The following is a 26,877-nucleotide window of genomic DNA, read 5'->3' as shown; positions in this document are numbered from 1 at the left end:
CAATAGGTATCCACAGGTTTATCGGTAATTGCAAAATATAAAAGGCTGTACCATTCCACTGTGCAGCACAATAGAAGAAATTACAATGCTGCTGTACTTACTAAGCTTTCATTCTGAATATGTAACTGTGCTCCAGGCACTGAGTTTCAAAGATTTACTATATTAATCCAGATTTTTTAAACAAAATTTTATACTAGCTATATGAAATGACATATGCAGTAATTCACAGGCAATTTTACTTGTTTTTCCATTTAAGATGTGACAAAACATTGCAAGGACAAGAAGAACCAGGCATTTCTTTTTAAAACCTGTGAAGATCTTTTCAGCAGCATTTGGAAAAATATTACCTTGAACTTATTCATAAAATTCACTGGAAAGAGCTTGCTAACTTGTTGCATTTTAAAGTATAATACTGTATCTGTTTTTATTTAAAACACGATTTCTCTAATGAGATATTTTAAGTTCAAACTATGCGATAAAGATTATCTACCCACTGTCTGCAAATGTGCCCACTAATTTCTAAAAAAACTGGGAGGACTGTACTGAAAGTATTTTGTTTTGTGTATTACAAAAGAGTATTTGCTTGTTTTATGATTATGTAAATATTATCTGATTGATGATTAAAAAAAATCCTTACTAAAAGTAACTCTGTATTTTAAGTAAGAAGTATACAAACACTATTCAGTTTATAAATCAGTTCTGGAAAAGCAGATTGATTTAGAGACTATTTAGGTACTATAATTGTAATCATACAAAATATAGAATAAATTTGGTTGTAGTATTATTTTAGCCAATTCTTCAACACAAGGAACATTTTAAATTTGTCATTGTTCATAAGTAAATATTTCAGCTAGTAGAAGTAAACACACTCAGAAAAAAATATGTGTCAGTCTTTGAAGAGTCAAATAAAAGTTTGTTGCCTTAATTAAGATTCTAATAAGCACCACAGCATTGGAACTAGGAGAACAAAAGACTGATAGATTCTCTAATCCACAATAATATGAAAGTTCCTGTAGGTCAAATTAGCCACAAAATGTATGGTAGACTAAGTTTACAGCCACCTGTGCCATAACCCGATACACAGGGGAAAACTGATGACTTTATTGTAGTTCTCATGACACTTTTCTAAAGCTCAGTTGTTGCTGGGAGTGGGGCATGTGTCTGTGTGTGTGAGTCTGTGTGTACGTGCGTGTGTGCGTGTGAGTGCGTGCTCACGTGTCCAGATAAACTTTTATTATAAATCACAGTGCTTTAAATGCTTATTCCCTCCCCCACCCCCACCCCCAAAAAACTACTACAAAACGTTGCAATTCTAAATCTTTACCTGTTTAGATAGTCTGTTTTCTTCTTCAATATATTTCTGTTCTTTGGGCATTAGTGTTTGGATGCTGGCTTTCACCTAAACATCAGAATGTCACGATATTTAGGCACTGAAACATGTCTCATTTAGAACCATTATCACAGCATTTCAAAATCGCAATGCCAGGATTATAAGCTAGAAATATGAAGCACAGCTCATGCTTGTGTATATATTACAGCAGTAGCAGTGGAGTGATAAAGTGTGACTGTCTCAGGCAGTGGCAGAAGAGTATTCTGCAGCATATATCAAAGTTTAGAGAAAATGAGGAATGACAGAAATTCTCTACAAATCAGGAACAAAAGCTTTCATGAAACCGAACTCTTTAGCAGTACAAAAAAGCCAAAGTTAAGACTTACAGCATTAAAAATCACATCCATTTCAAGATAGATGACCCCCTTTGTTGGCCCTGTCAGCTGCTTGTTTTTCAAAACGTAGGCTTTCTGTTCACCATTTTGAATCTGCAGGAAAAGGACATGACAGCCGTCTGTCTCACAGTCTCTACTGAATACACTCCCTCCATGACCTTTGACCCCCAGCTGCTGAAACTGACAGAGAACCCAAAACAACTGTGGCAATTCTGACAAGTACCTGTTCATTACCAGGACCAAGTCTGTCAGGAAAAATTAACTATCATGGGATTCAACATGGCCGTGAATTGAGTATGTTAAATTTTTTTTCAGTATTCCTATTACAGACCTGGGTTGAGAAATGACAGCCTGTACTGATTGTTTCCATGAGCATAAAGAAATTTAGAGCAGATGACGATGGCAATGATGATGATAATAACAATAATAATATCAACTTACATACAATAATGGAATAACCACTTTGCCTAGGAAGTCCGCACTCCGATCACGATCTTCATCGTAAACTGTCACTTCAAGAACTGAGTGGATATCTTTAATATTGCTATAAAGGGTGAAACAGAAAGACGTGCAAAGTCATTGAACTGGTTGCTAACAAAAACACATCACTAAGTCCCAGAAAAATCAAATAGTACATGTATTTTTGAAAGTATAAATATGAAAAAGAGGGCTAAAAGAAGACTAATTTAAATAGGAATAAAACTCAGTCATAATACTGAACATTTGGCAATTACATACTTCCTTGCCCTTATTGTGTCTGTGGAATGTCTGCCAGCTGCACTATTTAGAGTGTCCCAGACCCCATTAGACAAAGATAGGCCGGAAGAACCAATTAGCGTAAGTTGTGATCGTCTGGCTAAGCATTTCATGGATAAGATCACTTGCATTTGCTCTGAGTTGGAAGCCAGATAGATGGAATCTTTTGAAGTTATAGAGGTATCAACTTGTGGTGTTACCTAGTACGTTTCTGATCTGTGTAAGTTCATGTTAGTAGAGAAAGTTCTCTACAATATTACACATCTGGCTGCCCAAAGCATCTAGCAAGGGAACTGGAAGTTGGACTCTGCTGGTCATCAATTCTTCTTTGAGAGAAGGGACTATTGAGCACTTTGAAAGAAATCCTAGCCTGCCCACGCCTTGAATAATGGCTGTAGAACCAGCAATAGGAACATCTTTTCCTCTAATTTCAACCTCTCCTTTTTGTAAAGGAAGTTAATAATGGAATTAAAATTTCAAAGAGCACACACACAAAATTATTAAGCTATATATTAAGGGCATAATCATTTTAATATATTTTAATATATTATTATGTTTATGTAATATATTGTATGTTACATAATACACATATATTAATAAATACATCTGTCTGTTCATAACTAATATTTTATTTAAAATGTCAATGTGGATTATAATATAATTAAGAACTAAAGTATGTAAAATAATGCTCAACCTAAAACTGGTGAAAAGGAGAACAAACCACAAATTAGTGGTGAAGGCTTGCATGAAAAGGAAAATAAAAGATGTAATGGCAGACACTTCACAAATGTTAAAGTAGAACATTTCAGAGTGCAGGCATATTACAGAAAATATGTAAAATGTCACTCCTGCTTCACACATATGATCTACCTTAACAATCTTAACAATCTGAAGTTTGAACTGGTTCCATGTTCTACATGAGTAAAATCTGAACTTGGGTTTGTTAGCTAATAGGCAGCTGATTCAATTGCTTTCACAACATGTAACATGAACATGGCCAAGTGTCTTGCTTAGCAACTTGTTCCAAGCATCTTCCACCAAATGAGATTTTTGGAATAAATGCAAGGGCAGCCCCACACTGACTGCATCATGTAATCCAAATGTAAGGGTTACTATATGTGAACAATTGTAGCTAGCTTCATTACCTAGGTGGCTAAGCTTTGTGAGACAGATGATAATCAGCCAAAGCTATTTTACTTTATTGAAAAGTTACATGAACAGTGTTACATACTGACAATCAGTATAGTAGTTTCCACCAAGGTCCTCTGTTCCAAAGATTTGAACAGTATTCAAATCTGATTGGTCGAAGGGTCTGATAGCTCCCTATAAAAGGGTTGCTGCCTGACAGAGTCTTTGCTGGATTGTATATAGTTGTGACTTAATTAAGAGCTGTTGCTGCTGAAGCCTGAGTCTGCCTCATCCATTTACGTGATCTAACACTGGCAATGAGGGTGGGATTGGAAGGCAACTAAGCACCAAAAAGAGGAAACAATCCAGCAAATCAATCCAGCAAATCAATCCAGCCCAGACCGAAGCGCGGCAGAGAGCAGCCATCTTAAAGCGGCAAATTGAAATCCACTTGCCAAAACAAGATGACTGTGCAGGCCCCACCAGCTCCGTACGACCCTGCCACTGAGCACTGGGAGTCCTACATGATGAGGTACGAATGCTTCCTCGAAGCCAATGACCTCCTGGGCCTGTCCGAAGGCCGGAAACAATCAATGTTCCTGAGCTATTGCAGACCAGAAGTATTCGAGACGGCAAACGATTTGTCCGAACCAACGCCGTTCCATTCAGTCACTTGGTCGGTCCTACAACATACGCTGCAGACACACTACACTCCCAGACTCATGCCCTCGTGACCTCAAGACTGGACTACTGCAATGCGCTCTACATGGGGCAGCCCTTGAAGAGTGTTCGGAGACTTCAGCTGGTCCAGAATGCAACTGCGCGAGCGTTTGTGGGTGCACCTCGGTACACCCACGTTACATCTATCCTGCGCGAGCTGCACTGGCTGCCTATTGGTCTCCGGATACGCTTCAAGCCAGGGCTACTGAGTCCTCGACCAAATTGATGGAAACCCTACAGAGACAGGGCAGCCCAAAGATCTAATTTTGCGAGCCTAAGAGTACATGTCTGATCATAAGCAGATATTCACTGTAGCACTATAGCACTTCTCATCATGTTCAGACTATCTCTCAACCTGACTGATTACAGGTATGACTGATGCTATCCATCCATTACCAGATTGAAATAAAGCCATGATTGTTATAGAGGGCCTGAAGTTGCAAGCACTCTGCCCCCATTCTCCAGAAAAGTTTAATATGAATGTTGGACTTGTAGGACTAGAAAGCAGATCATATAATGTTCTTATACTAACCTTTGGATTTTTTTGGCTTTAACAAGAACAACAATAACAAATAAAGCTGCTAACCAGAAATATGCAGTGGATTATTAAACTATAAATAACATGAAACAGATCTATTTTTCTTATAATACAATTAGGAGAATTTACAATAATATGTTCCTTCATTCTTCAAATTCAAAAAATCAAATATTGCCATTGGTAAACTTGTAAGATCTGCTCAATTCTCTATAAACTAAAAAAATGATTTATCTACTAAATGATTTCCAATACATCAATTTTTTAATATTAAAATATTACAAAGTCTTTTTACATTCTTTCCTATAGTTAACTCATTCTTATTAAATGAAGAATCACAATAACTGGTCAGAAAGTACTTTGCCACGAATGTCCAATTCAGCAAATTATTCAGCCTAGCATTTTGACATCTTTGATTTATCTCTAAGCTTTAGCTGTCCTTTATAACAAGAATGGGCATGTCTTAGGTGTTAAACTTTCTTAGCCTCCTGACCTTTAAAGGGGCTGCAGAAGAGTGTTAGGTGGTATCACTTGAAAGGTATTTGGGGGGAGATGGTTTAGAGTTGGATTAGGAAAAGCTTTGGTTTCCTAAATTGCTTAGGAAAGTTTAGCCAAGCAACTTCTGATAAATTGCTCTAAGTCATGCACTGAATTTCAGGGAATGCTGGGGTATTGGGGGTGTACAAATTGTTATTCTTTAGTGCTGAACATGATTGATCCATTTGCCGTACCAATCCCTAGTCCATTCCTAACAAAAAAGAAATATAAAGAAACACAGTACTTCTTTTATTTATTATAGCTTGTTTGCTGATCAATTCCAAATGGCTCTGAGCTACTTACATCAAGTAACAAAAACATTAAAATAGAATAACCATAATGAAAACCACACTATCCCATAATAGTACCACCCAGTAAGTGCATGTCAATCCTCACTGTTCCCAAAGGCTTTCTGGGACAGCCATGCCTTTGAAGCTGGAAGTCCCCAAAAGAGGGGTACCCAGAGGCAGGCTCCTATGATTTTTAGATTCTAGATTTTAAAATCCTAAATAAGTAAACAGAAATAAGTATATCACACTTACTATCAGCTCCCAGATTCAGCCTTTGATATCACCAAGAATTATGGTAATTTTGAACAGTCACTAAATGAACTGTTGTAAAACTACCTGTATGATGTAAGGTGTTTTTTTTAAAAAAAATTAAGGTTTCCAATGTACGAGATCTCTCTTCCAGCATCTTAGCAGCAACACATTTGGTTACATTTGCCAGATTAAGTTTTAAAATGTTTTGGAACTATATCATTTCACAGCCATATTGAAGATCACCAATAAAAATAAATTACCAAAAGACAAAAAACATTTGCTTATAGATATTTCACTATCTTATCTGTTTATTCCAAAGACATTTATTTGCTGCACTTAAGAAATTAGAGCAATTTAGTTCTGATAATTTTGAAAGCCACAATCAAACTTGGAAATGAAATGTTAAGAAATATGGTAAGACTTACAAAGTGAAGATTTTGTTCCACTCAGGATTAAGGTTCTTGTATATTGTGTGGGTCAACAATCTATCATTGTTCAATTCAATTACACAAAATGGATCACTTTTACCTGTAAAAAAATAATTTCAGAGACATTCATGAATTTGTAAAATTATCTTGGTATTCTATGTAATTAGCACTTAATATTCTAAAAACAAAATAACCTTAAGGTTATTAGTAATGTTGTGTGGTAAACTATAAAATATTGCAGCGTGATATTCTGGAATAAAGGCAAAAATGGTGGGGTGTGAACATTAGCTTGTGATTAAACATGCCTTTGCATAGAACTGCATGAGAGATACAGTCAGATAATACTTCAAAAATTGCTGCAGACAGCAATTTTCACATGTTAGTACTATTTTGCCTTCCAATTTTAAAGACAACACAACCCTGATATTTAGTTCATTTTATTATATATGCACATGTTAAATATATTCTGAGGGCTAAAACTTAGAAGGCTACAAACTAATAGATTTACAAGCAAGAATTGACATAATGGCCCTTCCACATATTACATAGTTCAGATTTAAACATTTAGGTTTAATTTTAATTTAAGGATATATACTAGGAAAAACAGATAACAATTGTCCATTTAATTTTTAAAATTTCTTAAACATTATTCTATGTCATAAACATCTAACATTTGCATACATTTGTAGTGCTATTTAAATTAAAACATATTGTCAAATTTAATATTTCAGTGAAATCGTACTGAACTTTCAGGACATATTGCAAGAAAGTGTGTGGTGACAAAATTTCACCACTTTGATACATTACAGTTATGTGATAAGTCAATGGGTTTGACTCAAGACTATTCATAATAATCAGTATAATCTTTCAAATAATCTCTGTCCTGATAAGGCTATTTTATTACATGAAAATTAACTGCAACAAAAGCAGGAGTAACAAATGTTTCCCACTAAACTCAGTTATTAGACTGATATCGCCAAGATAGATAGATCCGAGTGCAAAGTATAGCACACTGGGCAACTCTTTTTCCTAGAAATATTCTGTAATGAAATATCACAAATTTAGGGTCTCAAAGAAACCCCATTAAATGGTAATTTGTAATTTGTTTCATACTTTAGACAATCATTATGTAGATAAAGCTGTTAATAAATTAATAATTTTCCATATTGCAGCACTGATTTAGATTCTACCACAGGTTAATGTACATAATATTAAATTTAATGACATGGTATAATTGCTTTAAGTATGTTGAATTTCATAACATATATTTGGGGGGGGGTGTTCCTTCTGGACTGGTATCTGAAGTTTTCTTGGCAAGATTTCATAAGTGATTTGCCATTGTATGTTTCCTTGGGCTGAAAGACAATGACTGGCCCAAAGTCACTCAGTTAACTTTGGCTTAAGGCAGGATTAGAACCTACAGTCTCCTGGCTTCTAGCCTGTCACCTAGCATTTATACCAAACTGGTTTTCAAAACATAATTTTGTTACATAATTTTGTATGAAGCATAAATCAATAAATGATGAAATAGTCTTTCTCCATTTACACTTGTCAGATAAATCTGTGTGTTGGTTTAAATAAACAAGACATACTTTTCTTTTGCCTTTATTATAGATTTCCATTTTTAACTGTACACTGTACTTTGAATTAATTCAGATATAAATGATTATCCAGGATTTATCTTTAAAGCACTCTGGATCTTGACTTATATTGAGAATTTACCTCTAGTACTAACACCTTTTGGATAAAAATTAGTTTTTTTTAAAAAAGCAAGAATGTTTCAAACAAATGTTCAACACATCACAAATATATATTTCCAATTATTAATATACAATTAAAACAAAATCTATACTTTATTTTTAACTTCATTTTTAAAAGAAAGTAACATTAAATTTTTGAGGTGACATTGGATTTGCATGTTTAATAATATTGCATTTAATTTGAACTGAAAATTATTTGGACAATCTATGAATAGAAAAGCAAAGTAAAAACTTAAATGCAAAAGCCACATTCTGCCACTGAACTGTCTAAAGTTTCTGTTTTTCATGGTATTCCCATATTGTTACATCATATGGTTCCTCTTCCCATCATCCTATTGCAAAATTGGTTATTAAATTTCCAGACTCTTGAATTCTTCTTAAGCAACAAGATGCAATTTAGCCAATTTGCTCCTTTTTCAAAGTCAGATAACATCAACTAGAATTACTGCAAGTGCTGTTATTTCCACAAGAAAAAGTCAACTATCATCATTTTCCATCTCTTTCAAAGAAAAGCCATTAGATATCACTAATAAATTTCAACTGGATATTCCTTATACAGATATCCAAATTTTTAGTTTCTTAATCTAAACAACTGTTCTTTTGCATAAGCAACTTTTGGAAACTAATACTGTATGATCAGACCCTAAGATAACACGCAAATACATATAATTTAAATAGATGAATAAATTCAGTAAGATATTTTTTTAAATCACTTGGCTGTAGGTATGCTAAAGGGAAAACACTAGTTTCTTTGTTAGTTTTGTCACAGTGGCCTTACATTAGCAACCCTCAAAATACAAAATATAAGCAAATCAATTCAGCCTCCAAATATTACTACTACCATGATATAATTGAGAGATATATGACAGATATTTCAATAAAAAGGCATAAGTACAACACAAAGAATAGTCATTTTTATGAGAATAATTCCACACCCTCATCTATGTTTTGGAAACAAGAGGGGAAGTCATAATCCCAACAAACCAATCCATACAACACGATTAATTGGATGAAAGTAAGTTGCTTCAAACAAACTTGTGTTAGTTTTGCAGCTTATTTGATAAGGCTATAGTTTGAAACAACACCTTCCCTACTCCCTCTATGATTAAGCATGCTGTACAAATAGGGTTTTCATAAATGGTAAGATCTGGCCCACTGTTCATATTCCTTTCATAGGGATCTCAGCCCAAGCTTTTCCCTTCATATATTTGAACAGATTTTGAAAATGTATTTTGTTGGTACTGATTTTTATGAATGGTTTTCTGGCAAATGTGTCTGCTATTTTTCCTGCTTGGTGGTGCATTAGCAATAGCACTTAGACTTATATACCGCTTCACAGTGCTTTCCAGCCCTCTCTAAGCAGTTTACAGAGTCAGCATATTGCCCCCAACAATCTGGGTCCTCATTTTACCCACCTCGGAAGGATGGAAGGCTGAGTCAACCTTGAGCCTGGTGAGATTCGATCTGCCAAAGTGCAGTCAGCTGGCAGTCAGCAGAAGTAGCCTGCAGTACTGCACTCTAACCACTGCAGATATTTTACCTTTCTGGAAGTTGCCTTGAACAATATAGGCAAAATTATCCCTGTAATCCCTTAATTTAGGATAAAGTTGGGCTGACTGGATAGGGCTCAACATTTACTGGCTGGATGACCTGGAGAAAGGAAGAGTGCATGACTGAGAATTCAGAAAGAGCAAGAAGAATTGGAAAGTTTGATCTGATAATTAGCCTGGTTGATCAAAGGAATGGAATTGCACTGGAAATGATTGATCACAAACAAGTGCATGGAGATACTTAACCAACATCCTAGCTTCCTAAGAGGCTCAGGAAAGAAATATTTTCCTCTTTCTCTCCTCCTCTCAAAGCTAAGGATAAGAAGGGAAAGTACTGTCCAGTTACCTAAAGGAGTTAACATAACACAGCACTAACCAAGTGGAACTGCTGCAGAATTGCAAGAAGCCCTCTATACACATGCATATTATTTTATACATAACATTGCATTTTAGAAATATAAGCAGAAATTATTCACTTTATTTGCACCATAAGAATAAAAATTACTCTGTTGAGAGTAAGTGGCTCTTTGTGCATGTAGTAATTCCTTTTTCACCTTCTGTCAGAGCTGGAAGCCAAGGACACAATACAGAAAGTATCTATGAGGTCCTAGTAAGATCAGCAGTAGCAATAATGGTTGAATGTGCTGTGCTTGAAGACAAGAACATGGGTGATAGATATACAACCCACCCTAATTTCCCCAGTGTCTTCCTTTCCATACCTCCCTTTAGTGTCAGCACTGATGGCTTTAGCTCTTTCATATTTTTCCCCTCAAAATGTTTTTGCCCATAACAAAAATATTTTCAACACCAACACAGATGATTGGCAGCTAGCTGATCAAGGCACATAATAATTCATACAAAGACATTCCTATTCTAAACGTATTTTCTAGGAAGTGTCATACTATATAGATCCATGATGGCGAAACTATGGCGTGCATGCCACAGGTGGCATTTGGAGCCATATCTGAGGGCACACGAGACATTGCCCAATATCAGTTCCAGCGCATATGTGCATGCTGACCAGCTGACTTTCGGCCTTCCAGAAGGCAGGGAAGGCCATTTTCACCCTCCCCAGCTTCAGGAAAGCTTCCAGAGCCTGTGGGTAGCAAAACACGGGCCCAACAGGCCTACCGGAAGTTCGGAGGCTTCAGTGAGGCCTGTGCGCATGCGTGGGGAGGGGACTGAAGGGGATTGTGCATGCATTCATGGGGGGAGGGAACTGCATTATGGGTGTGGGCATGCATGCAGGCGTGCCCTTTTGGCACTCAAGCAGAAAAATATTTGCCATCACTGATATAGACATTTCCAGATTTCATTATCACTTTAGTTATGTTAGAAAATGAAAATCATAAGCTTGGGTTAGGGTTTCAAAATATAGTTTGATATGAATTGAATTGAATTGATTATATTTCTATGCCGCCCTTTTCCCCGAAGGGGACTCAGGGCTGCTCACAACCCAAGTCAAGGGGGAAGGGTACAAATAAGGAATAAAAAGGCAGACAAAACAATATCATAGTTTAAAAGCACACAACAACCATACCATTCGAGGGGGGGACAAGACTCATTAGCCCCAGGCCTGTCGGAATAGCCAGGTTTTAAGGGCTTTGCGGAAGGCCTGGAGGGTGGTGAGGGTTCGAATCTCCACGGGGAGCTCGTTCCAAAGGGCCGGAGCAGCCACAGAGAAGGCCCTCCTCCGGGTGGTTGCCAGACGGCATTGGCCAGCGGATGGAATACGGAGGAGGCCTAATCTGTGGGATCTAATCGGTCTATTGGAGCTGATCGGCAGCAGGCAGTCTCTCAAGTAGCACCATTTCTGTGGAAATCTTTCACAAAAAAATGTATTGATGTATATGGTTATAGAAAGAATGCATAAAATTAAGGAAGCTCAAAGGGGAAAAACAGATTACCATAAGCTGATTTACCCAAAGATTTCCAGAAATGAGGCTGTCCTTTCATCCTTCTAGAGATTTTTTTTAATCTAATGACAAATAGTGACCTAAGCTCTAAATTTAGGGATCATCTGTGAAATAGATTCAATGAAGACACAATGTGGAGATCCACATGCAAACCATGTTTTTATCAAAGCATGAAAAGTTGTATGAACAGTAAAATTTTAAACTGAGTCCAGAGATACTTAACGAGCAAAGCATCTGGAAAAGCATTATTTTAATACAATCATATGATTTGGTCCCTGACAGCAATACTTTTTTCCCCCAAAAGTTTCATGTTAATATAAAGCAGCACCATATAAAACATTCTGCAGAATCTACACAATGGACCGAAAAATAGATTATTGAAAAAGCATTTGATGATATTTGAAGAGAGTAGATCAAGATCAGGAATCATTGAAATACTAAAGCAAACAGATAAGGGGCTAATGCTCTTAAGAACTTTGGTAGTGAAGACAAACATCTCACGTTACTGGATAATGTTGGAATTTATTGAGTTTACATTGCCAGAGTAATAAAAGATTTCCCCCACTACCCACTAGTTGTGGATAGGGATAAAGTGAAAAATGACCAAGGTTAAGCAATAGAACAAGAGAACAAGAGAAGAGACAGTGTAAGATTATCAGGATATCAGTGAGTTTTCATCTGGATAAAAGGATTCATTTTTTCAATATTAAAATGGAAGGAGCAACAGAATATTTACAGATTGAATATAAAAAGCAAAGAAGAAAGCTCTGCACTTGCTATACAAAGCAGATGGGAAGTGCACAAGAGAAAAGGCCTTTAAAGGAAAGAGCAGTTGGTTTTGAACATGCTGAGCTTCAAAGAAAAAAAAAGTCCACATGAGAATATCATGTAAGCTGTTTTGAAGCAGAGAGTAGAATTGAATGTCATCAGAAGAGATGAGTAAATCAATCAAGTTTTGCATGTGCTCATAAATTCATGTGCTCATACCTATTTGAATGTGCTCATAATTAAATAATTGTACATATTTTCTAAAATGCATGTTTGCATTCAATTACTTCATTTATTCATATGTTGTGCACATGAGTAATTCTTTTTGAGTAAAGAATTGCATTAAAAATTCTGTTGGATCCCAAATTACAAATGTTTATTTTTTTGTACACATTTGGTTGCTGCTTACTCATATAATATAGAAACTGCTGCTGATTTCATGCCAGAAACACCAAGGTGCTTCCAGATTGAAATGATTAGTCGATGCCATCACCATTGCCTAAGTGATGCCTGGTTGGCAGCTCCTTTCATGCCCCCATTAATGTGCCCGTCAAAGTGGTAGCTATTTATCTACTTGCGTTTGCATGTTTTCGAGCTGCTAAGTCAAAAGAAGCTGAAGCAAATGACAGGAACTTGCCCTGCAATACAGCAGCACTCAGGTCTCGAACAAGGGCTTGCTAACCCTCAGCCCAGCATTCTACTCAGGTGAGCCACCATGTTCCCAAATATAGAAGCTTAGAATGTATAAAACTAAGAACATAGCTAAAACATCTATAGAAGCAACTTGCAATAAAGAGAGATCAGCCCCATCAATCATTCCAAAGTGATCCTTAAGGCCATTCTATCAATCACAACATCTTATTATATTAATATTGGATAGATGGTGACCTTTTGGGCTTTGACTGGATGGCAGAGAAAGTGAGAAGATATAAAGCTGTTCTCATTCAAACTGAATTCAAAGGATTATTAGGAGTTTGGGAATGCTGCAGAAGTGACCTAAGAAAGCAGATGAGAAGTGTGGAGACAAAAACCCAATCAAGTCATGACAAAGCTCTGAAAAATCTTCCCAGATCCAATGAGTTGCAAGAAAGACTTGAGATTTTGTATACAACAACAGACTCTCAGCAATTTGCTAGTAGAGAATAGGAGGGAGGGGACTATACTATTTCTCCTTTACTCCCAATGCATATGACCATAATATTATCATTATCTAGGAAGTTATGGCAATCAGGACTTGCATGACGTAGAGATGAAGCATGCATACAATTTTGTTTTAAGCGTACCCAGAATGTTTTATTTGGATCTATACTGAAAATTCCTGGGGATAGTGATTAAGAAAATAAAATGGGATGAAAGGGCTGGTAGCATCAGAGAAACAAAACTGTTTTAAAAATATGTGTCCCTAAAGGAGCTTTTTAAAAATTGTGATTAAAAAAAATCCCCTCCAATTCAGTTTGATTTATTCAAATCATGCTCTAGAGCCAGCAACAAGATGAAATGGATGACTTCTGGGTTGGTCCAGCACAGGACAGACCATTTCAAGGTTACAGAAGTTGTTGTTAAAAGTGGATTGTATGCCTCTACATAGAATACCCCAAAGATCTCCCTAAGATACAGGTATGGCCAAGTTTCAAACCAAGAAATTATAACAAATTATGTTATTCCACTGAAGATTCAGAATCATCTAGAAAAGGGGTATCAAATTTGATTTCATTGAGGGTCACATGAGGATTGTATTTGACCTTGGTGGGCCAAGGTGGGCATGGCCAGCTTGATGTCACTCATGTTGGGGGTACCTGTGATGGCCCAAGTGCTCTGCCAGAGAAAATGGGCTCCTGAACTCCATTTTTGGCTGCGATGGTCTTCTGCAACCCTCTGCCAGTGAAAATGGAGCTCGGGAGAATTGTGCGCGACCCTCACAGGCTCCATTTTCGCTGGCAGAGGCACTGCAGGCCGGTCCTTTGATGTTTCCAGGGTGGCTCTGTGGCCAGATCTAAGTACCCCATGGGTTGGATAGGGGCCGCAGGCCTTGAGTTTGACACCCCTGATTTAGAAGAAGACCAAGAGTAGGTTTCTCTTAAAAACTCGACAGAAGAGGTAGCTGAAATCAATTACTCAATTATGACTTATTTTTAATTACCTTCATTCCAAATTCCAGACAGCCAGATTACATAAATAATCATATCTGCACTGGATTCAAATAAAGGTTTTGCATTTTGTTGCAGTAATAGGTGTATTTTTCATGGAACTATCTGAATGTCTTCAAGGACATCAAGTAGGCTTACTTACTTTGCTGACAACCTGCCTACAAGCTTTTACAGGCTACATCCAGCACTTTACATGAAACCTTCTACTCCTCTGACTTGGGTAGACATGATGCTATCTATTAACTAAAGTTAGGGAGTGAATGGAGATAGCCTGAGTTACATTATGCAGCTGCAACCTTCAGGAGTGTAGCATGATGAAACATTAGCAAAAAAACACTATTTTCTAGAAATTTTGCTTGCATTGAGAATGGATATATCTTTCAAGCCGTATTTCTTTTTCCCTAATGCCAAGTACAGTTTTAATATTTTTTTAATCATATACAATTAAGACCATGGGTGAAAAACAAATACATGGTTTAATGCAAACTAAAATTCCCAAAGCAATCAGTGTTAAAATTCATTCAGGCCATATCTCATCTGCATCTTTCTGTGAGAAATCAGACACCTAAGATGTTTTAGATAAATGGCTCAATTAATTGTACAGAAGTAACCCTCTTTGAGCTGAACCAGAGCTGTGAGCTCTTTATTAAAAGCACTATTCTGTAGTCCATAACCTCGTTCCTTGACTCCTCTCTAGTTTCCAATTTAAACAAGTCCCTGTGCGGCATGTTCTAAAGGGCTTTGTCTCCCTGTCATTGTTAAGAGAGCTGAGGCATCCTGGAAGTGTGAAATCAGACCTCATGAGCTGAACGGTTCCCCAGGGAACACTGGACTGCGCAGAAGGTCAAAGTCATGGGCTGGACCATCTGAAAGCACCCTGATCACCCGTCTGTGACATAGCAAGCAGGGGAAGTGTGCGTGTGAGGAGACTATAATTGAACACATCTTAATTAAAACCCAGAGATAGCAAAAATAAACTGTTTCCTAGGCAGCCTGTCAAATTCAGGTTCCACTAATGAGTTCCAGTGTTTTAATTTCTTAACAAAAGTAAGACTCAGTTAGCAGTAGTAAAAACAAGGATTCGACATCATATTCCTGTTCTTGTTTTGCAATAATCTTTCATCAACAATATTAATTAAAACATATGAACACTAAATAATCAGCACACTATTATTAAACATACAATGAATAGAGAGCTAAAGAAACATTTCACATACAATAATCAGCCATTATTAAAATCTTTTATAAAAACATTGTCATATTTTATGTTTAATACTCTTATTTTTAAAACAATTTAAGATACTACTACTTAACATCTTAAGCTGTGGATTTGCCTGAATCAAATTTGTAGATATTTTCAATAAATTCAATTATTCTTTAGTGGTTCATTTAAAAGTTATAGATTTCCATGGAGATTTATCAATCACTCAAAAAGGAAAAAAAGAGGAGAAAAAGATTAGGTCCTTTTTGATAATTCTATGGCAAGTTGGATTTCATAATTTTCTAAGTTTTCTCAGGAGAGTATCCATTTTAATTGACTCAAAATGCTATTTTACTAAATAGAAAACAAACGTTCTCTCCCATTAATTTAATGAATTATATTCATTAATTTTAAAACTTGTTGGTTACTAAGATTATTTCTTTCCCTGGGAAGAGAATAAACATTATTATTAATAGAATCAAAGATAAAGGTCCTATAGAATTTATTTTATAGCTTTTATTACATGTTGGTGCCCTGTCTGAAAATATATCTGAAAAATATTTAAGGGCTAGAACTTTATTTTGGGCATGTCAGTCATAAAAGCTGTGCTATATTATTAGAGTAAAAGGAATCAGGAGGTTTTCATAAACTGCATCATTACTCCAGTCATTACTGTTATGTCAATACTGGAATGGAATTTGGAATTTGAATAACTTCCTTTGAAATGTTAATAGCAGCTACCAATTAATAGCATATAATAAGAGTAACAAGAATAAGAATGTCTTACAGCAATATCAAACAGGGTTAATTCAGAATAAGATTTGCTGATGATCAGTATGTCTTAGTGTAATTCATGTGGTCATAAAACTGTAGGCATATACATACAGATCTTTTTACTATTACATTACTATAACATTTGTTTAGCAACTGTTCAACTTATGACAGTGCCTTATGATACTTATAATTTATGATACTGCCAAATGAGTAGTAGTTACAACCAGCCCTCATACTCACAGCTAGCATGGTGTTGTCAAGCAGAAATCAGGTATGGCTTGGTGCAATCAAAGAGACAGAGACCAGGTGATCTCCCTTCACAAAAATGGACGTGCAGAGGGTTTGGGAGGCTTGCAAAGGGCTCCTGGGGGCTGGGGAGTTGGCCCCCAGCCCCCAGGAGCACTCTACAAGCCTCCTAAAGGCTATGCATGCCCCGTTTTTCACAAAAAGTGAGGTGTGCAGAGGGTTTGGGAGGTCTTCAGAGTGCAAAAACTTTTTTTTAAAAAATTACCTCTTCAAAATCTTGGTGCGTCTTATACTCCGAAAAATATGGTATATAACAGGAAGTGGGCATATAGTAGATAAGGTGGAGCAGTTACAAAAATACCTGTGCATGCCTCTTGTGATTTTATCACATGCTTACTCACAAGCTTTTGGTTTCTTATGAAACTTTACAAAATGGCCAGGGCCAACTAAGGCCTAAACATAAGAACCTTTTAACCAATCATCAGCGTTATCACAATCCTGATCAACATAAATTCTTTCATATTTTGACCAGTGCACAGAAGTATGACCAGCAAAGACAGGATAAACAGAGACGGTATACGAGCCATACTTCTGATGTCTCATGGAACAGATGTTAAGGCAGGCAGACATGATAAGAGGAAGACAATGTATGCAACAATAGAAGAATATAAGGAAGATTACAAAAAGGATAACCCCAAAAATCTCCCAGAGCCAACCCCAACCAGGTACTCAACTAGTAAGCCAAGAAGACAGTCCAGAGAAGAGGCAAATATCAGCATCTTTGGGTCTGTTCTGTATCTCCTTTTCCAGATAGGTAGTGTGATTTCAAATTATCAAGACAGCATAGAGAGATGTAATTGAAACAATGGAAGTGAATTAATGTACAAATACCTCCCTTGGTAGCAAGGACAACATCCAAGGCGTGGCAATTTTGAATCACTTGCTATGAAATATCCTTCACTTGAATGAGCCTCCATTGTAATGGGGTCCAGGCTGGCATTGCCTCACATAGGTTGTAAAGGACCAATGGATTAGGATCCTCACTGATCTTAATGCCAAAAGCCTGACTGAACTTATCCACAAGTCCCATTAGGTGTGGTTGACTTTCCAGGTGATGGTGCACCATGCATATATACCAAGTTCATATTTGGAAGAAGAATTAAAAGGTTGGAGGCAAGCCACAGCTCTGTGTTGGATTTGAGCTGCTAACTTTGCAAGGATTTGTTTTTTATTATGGAGATCAGGCATCTTCCAACTATCAGTAACATTTATGATTTGGTATACCTGGGCTTCCAATAGGGCTGCTTCCATGACCAGCCCCTGAGTGCCAGTCGGGAGTATATGTGCACAGATCCACAACTGGTAACATTTAACAGTTTTGCTCAGGTCTGGATATTCAGAATGTGTGTGTTGGTACTCCAACCCCCAAAGATGGCGACCAAAGCCGTTTGTTGTCCTTCTATTTGTTTTGGGGTGGGGTGGTGCCTTCATGTTCCAACGTTTTTTGCATGGCCCAGTTGTATTGAGTGGTGTTCTGCTGGAAGGTCTTCCTTATAGACTGACTCTCTATGAGCCTCAAAGTTTTCCTCCCTCATTATACCTTCCTGAGGCCCCATTTGGTGGAAAAAGATAAGAGTGCTTATGGCAAATTACTGAGTGGCTGTTAGTAAACCAGTGACTCCTTTGATGTTTTGGCATGTGACTGAAGGGTGATGTTGTTTAAATGAAAGCTTCAGTCCAAGGTCATCCTCAGCACCACAGCCTACAGTCCAATGATAATTGGAGTCCTCAAAAGGATCAGTGGTCTTGGGAAGGGTGTGGTGAATCCCGGTGCAAATACCAGCAACTTTGACAACTATATGGGTCATGAGAAGGATGTGGAAGGGTCCTTTCCACTGTTCAGCCAGGGAACTGGAGTAAGTCCAAGATTTCATGACTAATGAATCACCAGGAAGGAAGGAGTGCAGCAGATGATCCAATCCCGGATGGTGGAAGACCTGAACAGCTCGATAAATGGAGGAGACATTTTGAGAAAGAGAGCAGATAAAGTCCTGGAGAGCTTGGTCCCCAAAGGCAAGAGAGGACGTGGAGGCTTGATAAAGATTTAACTCATTTCATGTAATTATGTTGTACATACAGTAATTCATTGAAGGCTCTCAGAACAAAATATTTTGGCAGCCATGTGATTGCTTCATTTCACCTTTTCTCTCAAGTAAGAATTTGGGTTCTCAAAAGTCCAGATATAAATTTATTTGCAAAATGTTTTTTTAAAAGATGTAACAGAATTTTTCATTAAGCACGAATAGAACAGAAACCTAGCAACCTTCAGTATTTTATTTGCTATACTGTTGGTTTTGTAAACTATAACATAAAATTAGTCAGTGATTACTGATTAGCATAAAAATGGAAATAGTTCTTGCCTGTAACATCAGCTGCCATCAAACCTTCTGCTCTGATGACCTTTACCTGGAGAAATCCCACATCCTTTATGTTTTGAAACATCTGCATTAGGTTCTAGAAACATACACAAAATTTAGGAAATTACACTGAAGTCATAAAAAAAAGCAAAATATGAAGAGACCATTTCCTCTTAAAGGTTCTAAATAGTCCTGATGGCTTAAATCACATGCTTCTAACATATCATAACTCTGAAGCTGCACTTAGGTCTGGCTCAACACTTTATTCTGGAACTGGCTTACTTGGCAGAAGGCTCGTGAACACAGCAGGATTAGTCTTAATTGTACATAAAAAGGAAGAATCCAAAAAGAAACATATAGATATGTTTCCACTGCAGTACACAGATGTCAAAGCTTTTATGTATGTATGGATCCTGGATTGAATCTTTTCTTCCTCCAACTTTCCTGAGTCAGCAGGTATTTGGCTGATCTCTTGATAGCCTTGGAAGGCATGGAAACTATTGGTTACTGCTATACCACTTTTATTTCTTAACATTAGTAGATAAAATATTCAATTCTATCCCAAATACATAATTTAACAAGTCTAATTTAAAAAGATATTTAGTATTTGTTCCTTATTTTAAATCATTATTTAATTGGAATAGCGTCCCAGAATTATATTAAATGATACCTTAATCATAAGGTATTTCTATTCCACAAACCAGAGATTTTGCAGGTTCTTGAGAAATAATTTAGAAACTGGAGTGTTTCTATGAGTTATCTGTAACAAAACTAAAATTATGCATACACAAATATTTCTGTATGACTTAGCTGTATTCCCTATAGCTTCCTCATATTATTCACAAAATAGCTATTATTTTAATTTGTTTATAAGTTTTAATTGCATAAACACAGCATGTGTTCAAATTTCCTATATTATTATGGTATAAAACTATAGTTTTATATAGTTTTATAATTACTACTATATAATCATTATTTTATACAGTATAATTAAAATATTTTATAAAAGTGTTGTTTTAAAAATAGTATTTATTTTTTTAAAAATCAGGAAACACCAAGTAAAGAATGAATTTCTAAACATTTTGACAGGTTGAATCCCATTAAAATAGCAAACCTGGATTTTAACAAACATCAGAATTAATGCACTTTTCCATTATGATACAAAATTTAAATTCTTAATCATATTCTGTTTAACAAAAATGTTTTCTGCTTGAAAAAGTTGAAATCTTAACCATGTATTAGAGAGACCCATTTATAAATAAAAATGAGACACAAAGCCTGTAATGTACATCTCAGAAATAGACGCAATGTTCAGCGGAGGCAATGCAGTTATATAGCACATCAATATGGCACATATCTCTAGCATTCTATAAGATTACTTATGCTATATCTCTTAACTTTTAATTTCATAATAATTGCCTATTAGAAATTCGCTTAATCAGAAAGACAATTTCCCCCTCTATCTTCCTTTTTTTCTTCTTGATTTGGTTTAAACCTGGTTCTTAAAGAAAGCAACAGAAAAATGCTATTTGCCATTACTTATCATTTCTCAAAAAGGTCTGGGGACTTTTTTTGTCAATCCTGGCATTTTAATAGAGATATTTTCCAGTTCAATGCTATGTTGAACAAGGGAGGCATGGTGAAATTAAAAGTATTTTTGTTGTTTTGAAATTGCATTTGTTTTGCATTTCCTGGACAAAAGTCAACCTTTTTACCTATATGCGCATTCCATTCATTTAAAAAGACCTGGCAATATTTCACCCACTATTATTTGCCAGTGGGATAATTATAGTTTGAACTTTTAGATTTTGCTAGTCAGCTGATTTAGTGCAATTTAGTGCATTTCTGACAATCTCAGCCAATGACGCACTGCAGATTATTGTAGGATTTTGTTAAAAGCAAATGACTTTAATACATTACTTTAAACATGCAACTTAAAGTAATGATTTATGAGATGATTATCGGTCGTCTTATTTATGAAGACTGTTGGAGGCCTCAAAACCCAGATGGTATTGGAGGCTTCACATTTCCATAGCACAGAAATCTATGATTTGCTGTGAATCCTTTCAGCCCTCAATAGATGGGAAAAGATTGAAATGCTCTGGAGATGAGTCCTCTTTATTTTTTTAATGAAAGGCTGTATAATATATTTTCTGTATAGCTGCAGCAGCTGTCAGCGAGAGCATCTCAGTTCAGCTCTATTATGGGAGAACCAATACCCCATCCTATGGCATCAAGATACACTGAGGGGCCAGCACTGATTGACAGCTTGTCACCATGACGTCTTATTCCATCTCTGTTATGGAGAAAATTAATGTCACACCACCAGCCTTATGACTCGCTGTCATCTTATAACTGCTCACCTTTTATCAATGCTCTAAATAACATTTCAAGCCCCATCGTCTCACGGTGGACAATCCGGTCAAGGGACATTAAATCGGATGAATGTGAAATGTCATAATAAAAATGGAATGCTAACAACTTCTTCACTAAACTAGCTTCTCTGGTTTTTAAACTGTGACAAGGGGGAGCAGGGGTTCAGCATACCCGTTCTGAAAAGGTCATAGAATCTCTCTTTTGGTCTGCTACCCATTACGGCCCTCCTCCCATCCCAAAAGGAATTAATCTTTTCATACAATTGTGATAAAATGGTTCAAACGGTAATGCCTCTTTAATTTGTAGGGCTCTGATGTTCTGCTACAAATGGTTAAATGACAGTAATAGAGTCATTTTCCAAGGCTATTTGATCTGACGGCAGGGTCAGTGCATTTACTCTTTTCAGTCTCAAAAATAGGGAAAAATACATTTTTAAATAGAAAGATCTCCTTCTCAATACTTTAAAAATAAAACTTTATAAATAATTTTAGATTAAAAAAGATCATGAATTTGTCAGTTACCCAGTAATATTTACTAAGATTTAGCAAAGGATAACACTAATATTCCTACTAAAATATGTAGGGATAAAGAATTGCTACAAAAATGTGTAGCTATTTCTATATCCCGTATACTACAATGTTGCTATTTGTCCAGGATTATTGCAGTTATGTGTGGCTCATGTTGATGAACCAAGTTATCCAGCTTGTAAGTAACAACACTCTAATTTCTGAAATAAACATACTGAAAATCAGATTTTCAATGTCATATTTTTTTAACAATGTTGCTATTCTCTATTAAAATTTACTGGTTATTTATTTATTATTAAAAGATAATCAGAACAATGAACATCCTTTGCTTTATATTTTTCTGGTATACTGGAGAACAAAATGCATATTTCACTAAAATTAGTATCTGAGAAATCCATTTATCTCCCAAGATACAGTCTGACAGATCAACTTGCCTTAGTTCAAAAAATGTGAAATAATATTGGTAATCACTAGTTTTCAGATGATTTAGTACATTTCTTGGTTCTTACTTGATTTTAAAAATGTAATGGTTAGCCTTGCTAAGTCACCTCTATTAAATTGTGTTTATGATAATACTATTGGCGAATGATGTGTATAAGTACTTGCAGGCAGCTGATTCAGTGGAGATAGGTAGAATAAATTTGCTGAAGCACACATCCTGCTAATCTGTTTGAAGAATATTGTACAGCAATAGTACTAGCACTTCATATTATCTGCACAGCCTGATAAGGTACATCTTTATTAAATTTACTTATTGAGAGGATGTCAACCAAAGAATAAGAATATTTTAAAACAAAAAAAACATTAAACAGCCCTCTGTTAGTCAGAGTTTAGCTTAATGCACAGAGTCTAGAGATAACTTCTAAACATCTGGCAGACCTATACAATAAAAGCTTTGTAATTTTAGGGGAGATAGCTTTTCTTCTTTCTTCTTTGTGTTTAGTAAGTCAGTTTTAGTTAATCCAATATTAATAAAAGTTGAGTAAGAGCTCCCCTTGCTGTTCCTTTACTAAAACTACACAATTGCTTCTATGATATAAGACAGAATATTTTTCAAAATGTTCAATCCAGAAATTAAACATTCAGTATCATTATTTTATGTTAGATTTCTAACCTACTCAAAACATCTAATAGAAGAAATCCGTGAAGAGAGGGCTTTGTTTTAAATAACGCAAAGTTGATCAATTATTCAGCTACTTAAGGACATTACTTATTGGAAAAGTCAATAAGGAAATGTCTTAATTATAACAAGAAGTTAACTTTTCAGTGAAAAAATAATATCAAGTAAAGCTACATTTATACATATACATATATACATACATACACGTATGTATGTACGTACGTACATACATACGTCCATACATACGTACATACGTACATACTTACGTACGTATATACGTACATTATTACTGTCGGCTACTGGGTGCGGGATGGCATCATATAAACAAAGTAAGTAAGCAAGTACTGTGTTTCCCCGAAAATAAGACAGGGTCTAATTTTCTTTTGACCCCAAAATTTTGCTTGGGCCTTATTATTGGTGGGAGGCTTATTGGTTTGGGGTTCCCGGGTGGCTGCTCTCTTGCGAGCGGGCGCCCAAAGAGCCGGGCATAGCCTCATGGGCAAACAACTGTGTTGCAGCGCAACAAAGCAGCCATGAGGTGACCACGCTCATGAGCAGCCGCCTGGCAATGCCCCTTTCCAGCCGGCAGAGCACCAGTCAATTACCCAGTAATATCCCAAAGGCGCTAAGCTGCATGGCGCTCTGCCCGGCTGGAAAGAGAGGTTGCACGGGCACTTGTTCTGCCTCCATCTCACGTACCCCCCTGACTCACTATGCCCAACTCTTCCTGCAGGGCTGTCGCGGCACCAGCAGGGCGGCAGCGGTGCCCTGGCCCAGCCCTGCAGGGAGAGTTGGGCATGGTGAGGCAGGGAGTCATGCGAGCTGGAGGCAGAACAAGTGCTCGCACAACCTCTCTTTCCAACTGGGCAGAGCGCTATGCGGCTTAGCGCCTTCGGGATATTACTGGGTCGGTGAGTGGCGCTCTGCCCGGCTGGAAAGGGGCATTGCCAGGCGGCTGCTCATGAGAGCAACTGCCCGGCAACCCCCTGCTCCAGCTGGGCATAGCGCCACCCACCAACCTATCAGTATCCCAAAGGCGTCAAGCAATGTAAGCCCCTTTGCCCCCCTGCTCCCTGCTTCTGCGGCTTTACGCCTTCGGGATATCGCTAGGTTCGTGAGTGGCGCTCTGCCTGGCTGGAAGGGGGGGTTGTCCAGGGGGCTTAATATTGGGGGAGGGCATATATTTTTGCCCACAGGAAAAATATGGCATAGTCTTATTATCAGGACATGTAATTTTGGGGAAACACGGTAAGTAAGTTTTCCTTTTACATTTCATCATTTATCACTATAATCTTATGCAAAAAATAGTAAGAAAAGATGCTGCATACATATCTTTTTAGGATTTCTTTCTGTTCCTTTGGATCTTCTAAGACATTCATTGAGAAGTCAGAGATGGTTACCGCAGCTGAAGCAGTCAATGTAACCAGCAATATCAGATGCCCTTCACCTTCTTCCAGAGGCAGCTCTAGCTTATGAGTATGCTCTTTGCTTAGAGTTGACAGGTCAATTTGGCACCTAGAAACAAGCATTTTCTTTAGCATGTTGTACAACAGTGCTGTGAAATACTGTGAACTCAGTTACCCAAAATGAACCATATTATATTTACTTCTTGTTTTCAGGACAAAGTCTTCAAATTTATGAACTTTATCATTCAGCAAAACAGGTACTTTACAGAAGCATATTTCTGCCTATGAAGTTTAAATGCTAGAAAACAGAGTACTAGAAATGAAATGTTCCTTTAACTTCCTTGTATAACTTTTAAAAATTCATAACAGGAAATCCAATATATTGGATGTTGACCAAACTCCTTTTGTTGACTGAAAATGAAGTACCACTCTTCACTACCGCCTATGATCACATACTCTAAAATTACTCTAGATAGTGGGGAGGAGGGAAATTCCGATTTGGGAAGGAAACAGGGAGATTGAAATTCTTATTGGTCAGATTTCAATATATGTAATGTTAGCATTTAACCAGAGATGTAACTGAAATCTATCTAACTTTGGTTTAAAGTGCAACCTATGTTTGGCTACAGGCTCAACATTTTTTTTCTATAATATAATCACAATTTATAATGATATCCCTCCACCTATGGAGATGGATCATTCCAGCCATAAGAAGAAGTGGGGAAAGAGAGAAGAGTTTTAGAAGTATTTTCCAACTAGCACATAGTAAGTCAAAAGGAAAAGGATACACAGATTTTGTGCTTCAGAAATCAGTATCATATGAGCATCATAATCTGGATATGGAGCTGGGTGTAGAATAAGATCTATCTTTGCACATTATTTACAATTCTTGTGGCAAATTCCTTGCGGATAACGAACTGTTAATAGGCAAAACCCTAATCTAAACATGCAACATAGATAACAAAGTCAAGCAAAGCCGTTGAGGTATTAAGCTGATTCAAGCCAAAGAGTTCAAAAGATGAGGTGAAAGACACTTCTAATAAATATTTGATCAAATGTCTTGAGTATGTTTTTCATAGTTTCTTCTGAATGCAGACATAACAGGGAGTTTTGTTGTGCTAAGTTCCCTTAAGCACATACATGCCTATGAGTTTCACATATGAAGCAGGATGCTGAACAGGAAGAAGTCATCATAGATAGAATGAAACATCTTCCTCTTCTTTTTCACTGTGCTCTAAAGTGGGTAAATGTCAGGGTTCCAAATAGCATCCAACAAGTCACCAGAACATCTACGGGATCTCAGTATCATGTGAACAGCAGACATGTAACATTTAGAACAAAATCAAATCCCAAACATGTCAATGAAAGGTTTGTCATCCTAAAAGAAAATCAAATCGGAAGCACACTTCAAACACTTAATTCCAGATGCCCAGAAATGAAGTTTACTAAGAAGACTAAGAAAAGAAATTTCCATTCCTTAACATCCTTGTCACCAACAGAACAGAAAAACAACAAACCTTGAATGTGTTGAAATTTCTGCAGTAACCACCCCACAAAATCAACTTACAAAATAAGTTATGGAAGTACTGTAACTACCTAATTCAAGAAGAACTACCACCTCCAATTTAATTTTAAAAGTTATCTAGGAATTAAAAAAAACAACAGATAGACTTAAAGAACTACATCTATCTGAGGAGTACTGGTGGCATAAAAGTTAGAAGCAGTATTGTAAGAAAACTGCCCACAGCCTGGAGTTTGATCCTGATGGGGTTCAAGTTTGACTCACCCTTCCAAAGCCAGTAAAATGAGGACCCACGTTGTTGGGGAAAATATGCTGACATTGTAAATTGCCCAGAGAGTGCTATAAAGCACTGTGGGGCAGTATGTAAGTCTAAGTTATGCTATCTTGTTATTGCTATCTATTTATTTAAAACCTGTAGCTGCCCTTATTAAATCAAAAGATCATATTCCAGCTTCTGATGTTGACATTCTGCCTTACATATGTAACATATATGATGCTAGACAGATAGAAAGCGTTGCATAGTCAATAACTGAGTTAATTATCAAATACTACCAATATAACCTAATCTTGCACCATAAATCTTTTGAAATATAATTTTGAAAAGGGATGGTTTTTAGCTGATATGATCTGCCATCAATACATTAAAAACATTTTCATAAAAAATTAGGTGATTTCTAAATGTTATTTCTTTTTTTAAATTCAAAAAATTTACTTCAAGCTATTCAAAATTATATGTTCTCTTCTTCAAAGCTCATTGTCATACTATAAGTCATTTG

General features: G+C 36.6%; 1 protein-coding gene across 1 annotated transcript in view; it reads right to left on the bottom strand.

Moving 5' to 3' along the window:
* Positions 1–26,877, bottom strand: part of MCTP1 (multiple C2 and transmembrane domain containing 1) — a gene marked incomplete at its 5' end in the record, with an annotated part of 127,576 nt that overhangs the window by 54,618 nt on the left and 46,081 nt on the right. The window contains 6 exons of the mRNA XM_032213866.1: positions 1,325–1,399; positions 1,717–1,818; positions 2,167–2,269; positions 6,369–6,471; positions 19,154–19,247; positions 24,502–24,688. Of these exons, the coding sequence (XP_032069757.1) occupies positions 1,325–1,399; positions 1,717–1,818; positions 2,167–2,269; positions 6,369–6,471; positions 19,154–19,247; positions 24,502–24,688 (664 nt within the window). The remainder of the gene's footprint in view (positions 1–1,324; positions 1,400–1,716; positions 1,819–2,166; positions 2,270–6,368; positions 6,472–19,153; positions 19,248–24,501; positions 24,689–26,877) is intronic.

This window comes from Thamnophis elegans, chromosome 3 (assembly GCF_009769535.1).
Source record: "Thamnophis elegans isolate rThaEle1 chromosome 3, rThaEle1.pri, whole genome shotgun sequence".
In the NCBI taxonomy this organism is placed as follows: Eukaryota; Metazoa; Chordata; class Lepidosauria; order Squamata; family Colubridae; genus Thamnophis; species Thamnophis elegans.
The sequence above is the reverse complement of the archived record's forward strand: the minus strand, read 5'-3'. Positions and strand labels throughout refer to the sequence as shown.